Genomic DNA, 5,668 nt, shown 5'->3' with positions numbered 1-5,668 from the left:
ACACACACACACACACACACACACACACACACACACACACACATATGCACACACCTTCTCCTCTATTTGCAGTGAGTTGGATTGATTCTGCAGCTCTGTACGTCTGGCCGCCTCAGTCATTCGCAGACACAGTGAACTATTTCTGCATAACTGAAGTGTAATCAGCAGGAGTGGGCGAATAGAAATCAGATGATAAGGACGGGTCTGTGGCAGCTGCTGCAGCTCGTGTGTGTGATGCAGAGGAGAGGGACTGGAGGAGGGGAGCAAAACACAAACATATGAAGCCATGCCTGTCACATGAAGTGGATTTCAGGAGGGGAGAGTTCAGGCACAAACAAAGGTGTTTTTGACGTGGCATGTCAAGATTTCCTCTGTAATACTGACATCGTTTTAAATGTTTCACTCCATGAAGCAATAAATAATCTTCTCCCTTCCCTGCATTAAAGTTTCCTGACAATTCACTAAATCATTCATGCTGGGAAAGTGCTGGGGTTTCCTGCAAAGCAAACGTTGCTCCTGTTTTAAGTAAATGAAAAAGCTCCTCCATTAAATCAACAGTGAGCATTGAAAAGCATCGCAACACTGGAGACAAAGAGCAGAACCAGAGGCTCGGTTTGGTTCGTGTTTTTCTCTGAGCCGTCACGACAAGCATGAAATCCTCATGGAGCACACAAAGGCAGCCCAGCCGCGGCTGCAGCCGTTCACGCCCCTCTGGCGACCCGAGCAGCTCACACAGACACGATACCCAACAAAGAACGCACCGCAAACAGCTGCCCGCCTCTTCACCAGCAACACAATCTCTGTTTCATTCAAAACCTTACCTTTCTGGGTCTGCCCCTCGTCCAGGTCTTCTTCCATGCTGCTGATTCTGTTTTAGACTAACTGAGAAAACCTGCTTGGATTGAAGGCTGAAAATCTGAATTATATCAGAGATAATCCACAGAAGACTTCCTCTTTGCTTCTCTTGTATCACTTTCCCGCTGTCTCTGTGTCTCTAGTGGACGCTGAGACTGGCTGTCAGCTGTGGTTTCTGTCAAGTGTCTGGATGATGCAAAGGAATCAGTGAGTCTTTGTGGTGCTGTCCACTGTGAGCCGCCGTGTCGGGTGCTGAAAACCTCCCTGGTCCCTGGCGGAGGAAGAGGAGGAGGAAGAGGAGGTGGAAGGGGGCTTGGACTGAGCAGAGGGTGGTCTTTATGAGGCAGCAGACAGAATGTGGAACAAAAGCCTGTTTCTGAGAGCGAACCCGTTTCTGGAAAATGTGGAGTTAGAACAGCGAGGCATGCAGAAGGTTTAGACGGCTGAGACCCTCAGCCTGTGTCATGTTCTCCGTCATGTTGAGTTTGTTTGAACATTACTTGGTTTAAACGCCCCTGGATTTCCAGACAGAATGGTTACACCCATTATCACCCCCCCCCCCACACACACACACACACACACTGTAGCTCTGCTGCATTAACTCATTCCCACCCTAAATGAGGGAGGGGGCAACTGATTTTCAAATAGGATTCTCCTAATCTTGTTAGTCATACTGATTCAATTACACAATCACCAAGTAGGTAGTGTTTTCTCAAAGAAGCATATTTTATTTTCACCTTCAGTGATCTGAAGACGGAGAGGCCAGTTTGTTTAGCAACATTTATTCACAAGGTAAATCCAGGTTGTTTACAGGAAAAGAAAAGGAAACAAAGGAGAAGAAAATAACATTTAAAACAAGAATAAAGTGTGAGAAGCACATAAAGAGAACAATTAGCATACAAGTTTATAACAAGCAAAAAAAACATAAAAATAACTATAAAAATGAAGAATGAAATCATCTTCAATGGGACCTTCAGTAATGTTTTCAGTGCTGATTTTTCTATGCAGCTGAGATGTTTGATAGAAACCCTGAAATATGCAGGAAATATTTAACCCAACAGGAGATGAGATAAAAAATTAAAAGTCCAGAGCTTTACTCTTGGACATGGACACATGGGTCCATAACAGTCAGAAAAAAAAAAATCCTGTCAGAAGAATAAAAGTAAAGATTTTGGCCGAAATTAAGATTTACCAAGCGACTTTTTCCCATTTAATAAAAAAATATTTTATTATAAATAAGAGTGATATTAATTGATTATTGATTTATTTAATCAAAAATACAAAACAAAACAAAAAAATCTAGATAAAATACAGATAAATTATTTGAAAGTAAATTATTCTAAATTATTTTCTGTTTTGAATTTCTAAGTGAGCAAAAAGAAGATAAAATATAAGTTTCTGAAAATGACAGTCATATTCAGAAACAATTTATGACCATAACAGTTCAGGGATTGGAGAAAATTCAGGATGAAATCGGAATGGGAAAGAAAGCTGTTTCTGCTAAGAGGTCAATAAAAGGGCCTGAGCCTTGGAGCAGAGCAGTTTCTGGGGGTCAGAGGTCAGATTTAGTGCAGATGTGAATGCAACTAGATGTTCTATCTGTTAGTGTGAATATTGACGCGTTAAACATCTGCAGTTAAATCCTAATTTAAATCACACATAATGTAGAATCCTTAACTCCAGACAAAACTCATACATGCCAGAAAAACACGAATAATCTACTTTCATGATTTGTGAAAAATGTGGAATGTTGAGTGTATAAGAGCTTATGAATATACTTTTCTATACATTTTTAATTTGTGTCCAGGATGTGTGGGGTCTGCAGAGACTCCTGGGCGAGGTTCTTCAGTTTTCTGTTACTTGTTTTCATTTTATATTTACATTCAGCAGAATCTGCAGCAGATTTTGAGTCTGAATTAATAGAAATGGATTAATATAATATTGGGTCTGCAGAAACAAAGCATCCAATCTGACATGCAGATGACTTTCACACAGCTGTTGCTTTACTAGCAGACAGACGCGCAGTCCCAACCTTCGTCCCGGATAACTACAGATCAGCTTATTGTTGCTTTGTTAATGGGGATGAGAGATTTGCTGCATGGAAATGGGGGAGGGCTGTTTCTGTGGGGGAATCCTAAGCTTCCAAAGCTCCAAAATATCCCTTTGGCCAGTCAAGTTCACGCACACACACACACACACACACGCACAYACACACACACACACACACACACACCCCACACACACACACACACACACACACACACACACACACACACACCCTAACTAGCAGCGATTCTTCTGCTCTGGGTGCCATGAAGCCGATAGGAAAACTCAGCAGATGGTGAAACACTTTCCGAGGGCATTTTAAGGCACTGTTTCTTTCTAACATTCAACTTGTCTTTCTCTATTTTCATCACAGATGCGATTTATTTTAATATTTTAACAGGATTTAAGGCCCATATTTACTATCTTAGATTAATGTGCTTACATATTATTTCACAATAGGCTCCTTGAAAGCCTAAGCTGCTGCTTGTGCCTATTACCAACAGAAGGAACCAAAGAACCTCGCACTAAGCTTATTAATGTGTCCTGGTCGCTCTCCAGTATGGGCTTTCCAGTTGCCATAGCAACCAGGCCTGAGATATTGCCTAGTTGGAGAGACAAGTTGGTGCAGGATAAATATAAACCTTCTGCTGTAACTGTTGTGTGAAGCATCTTATCCCGACTGTCATTGTTAGTTTTCACAATGTGATTATTTTCCGAAGGGGAAGTTTGACACCGAGGATTCTGATTTTCCCCGTCCCTCATCTCCGGAGGTTAACCAGCGGCAGACTCCTCCGTTTAAGTGCTGATGTGAGTTCACGCCCAGTCAGGCTGAGGGAAATCTAAAGGTCCTGAAAGATTAAGGAGGTCAGTTTGTAGCTCCTCAGGGGGAGGCTGTGAAAAAAACCCACACAGTGTCATTAAACCAGAATGGGCTGCTGCATGTCAGATGGACAGAGGAAGTCTGATATTTACACCCACCTATAAAACAACAGATATCCCTTTATTCCTTTACATTAAATCAAACTGAACACGTCCTGTTTATGTCAGTTAGGATTACCAACGTGATTTTCTTTCGGATTTCCGACTACTGTCAAAGTCTTTTACTGCTTTAATCATATTCCAAAATATACTTTCCTTAAAATTTTTATTTAAACAATACGGGACTTGAACCGTAAAGACAGTGGACAACATCAGAGTTCAATTAAGGCACACAGGGATGTATTTTAAGGCAACCTGCTTCCTTGTGTGACATTATGGCATGATCAAAATAAATAAATAAAAAATAAATCAGGCAAAATGTGAAGGCTACAGTGAAAAGCTGACTTCTAATACTTGAGAACCCTCTAAAAACAAATTTAAATGCTTATTTTAATAGTTCAAACGCCAAATATACCCTAGTATGCATCATACGTACTGTGGAAACTGACTTGGTACAACAGCAGAAGCCAACATCTGGTTTTCCTTATCGTCTTGGGGTTCAACCAAATACCACCAAAGAAGATGAATGGCGCTCCTGGATTGGCTGTTTTACAAATGCCAGCCAATAGCGTGCGAAGATATTTCAGCTTCACAAACTGCATTTTCTTACAAATATTTTAGGTATGCCGTATACAAATCCACAAATAGGCAGAATCTGTGAAACATTAAGGGCTTAGATTGAAAAATATCAAATGTCACCCAGAATCTCATCACTATAAAGACAATAACAAAAACAATATTGCCTGCCGATTGTTTTTTCATGATATTGGACATCTTTGCAAAAAATACCCTTAAAATCAATTATAAGATCCTGGATTTTTTTTTAAATCTCAAATTTGTGATAATTCAAAATGTGTTATTTTCTGCAGGATGTTTGTTGGAATTCAGTTTTAATGTAATGTTACTGCTTTAATGAAGTTTATCACCGACCAATCAGAGGCGTTTTATTTGCTTTAGTGGAGCAGAAAAACACTTTTCAACTGGATGACATGGAGCTCAGCAGGCTGGGCTGCCTGAGTTGGATCGGCCCCTGTAAGCGACAGCCCAGAGTCAGCTGAGGATGTGGAGATCATATCATTACAGCATTGTTCCATCTCTCTGTTGAAAGCGCGGCTCTTAGACCACAGGAGAGGCCAGGCACTCTGCCAGAAACACTTATCATCCTGACATCCATTTCTCACTGGCTTCACAGCTCAACTGTACTTTACGCCAAGCTTTCATGAGAGCTCAGAGGTTTGGGAGCAGAGAAGGCATCTTAGTCCAAGTGACTGTGAAAGGGTTTGGCACCAGAAACAGTTTAATCTGAACCAGTCAGTGTGCAGAGTCGAGCTCTTTTGTCAAAAATCACATTTCTTTCTTGAAGAGCTGTTGAATCATAAATAATTTGAATCTCACGAATGAAAATTGATTGTATTGACTGTTTGGTGTCCACTGAGATGAAACACCAAGTCTACACACCCAGAGAGAGCTTCAGTGTTTAACCCTTGGGAGTCAGTGTTCTAAATGGCCGTTTTTGACTAATTTTTGATTTTACCTTTATATTTCTTAATAAAAACCATTAATATTGCTTTATGTGCTATCATTTTTTTCAGGACAGCCTGAACTTTGTCAATTTACACATATTTTTGTCATTTGGACATACTGACATTGCATTTTGGGCCTAAAATCACACAAAAAAAGAAAATTCGAGTAGGAAAAGTTTTTATTTTTGTCACTGTGAAACCCACAAATATGTATAACAAATATGTTTTATGGTTTAGAATTCTAAAGTATACTCTATATTTCAAAA

General features: G+C 40.2%; 1 protein-coding gene across 1 annotated transcript in view; it reads right to left on the bottom strand.

Annotated features, from left to right (window-relative positions):
* Window positions 1-1,342, bottom strand: part of gpm6aa (glycoprotein M6Aa) — a 21,172-nt gene extending 19,830 nt beyond the window's left edge. The window contains exon 1 of the mRNA XM_008421042.2: window positions 822-1,342. Coding sequence (XP_008419264.1) covers window positions 822-858 — 37 coding nt within the window. The 5' untranslated portion in view covers window positions 859-1,342. The remainder of the gene's footprint in view (window positions 1-821) is intronic.
* Between the last annotated feature and the right edge of the window lie 4,326 nt (window positions 1,343-5,668).

This window comes from Poecilia reticulata, linkage group LG10 (genome assembly GCF_000633615.1).
Source record: "Poecilia reticulata strain Guanapo linkage group LG10, Guppy_female_1.0+MT, whole genome shotgun sequence".
Taxonomy (NCBI): Eukaryota; Metazoa; Chordata; class Actinopteri; order Cyprinodontiformes; family Poeciliidae; genus Poecilia; species Poecilia reticulata.
Note: the sequence above shows the minus strand (reverse complement) of the source record. Positions and strands in the feature narration are given on the sequence as shown.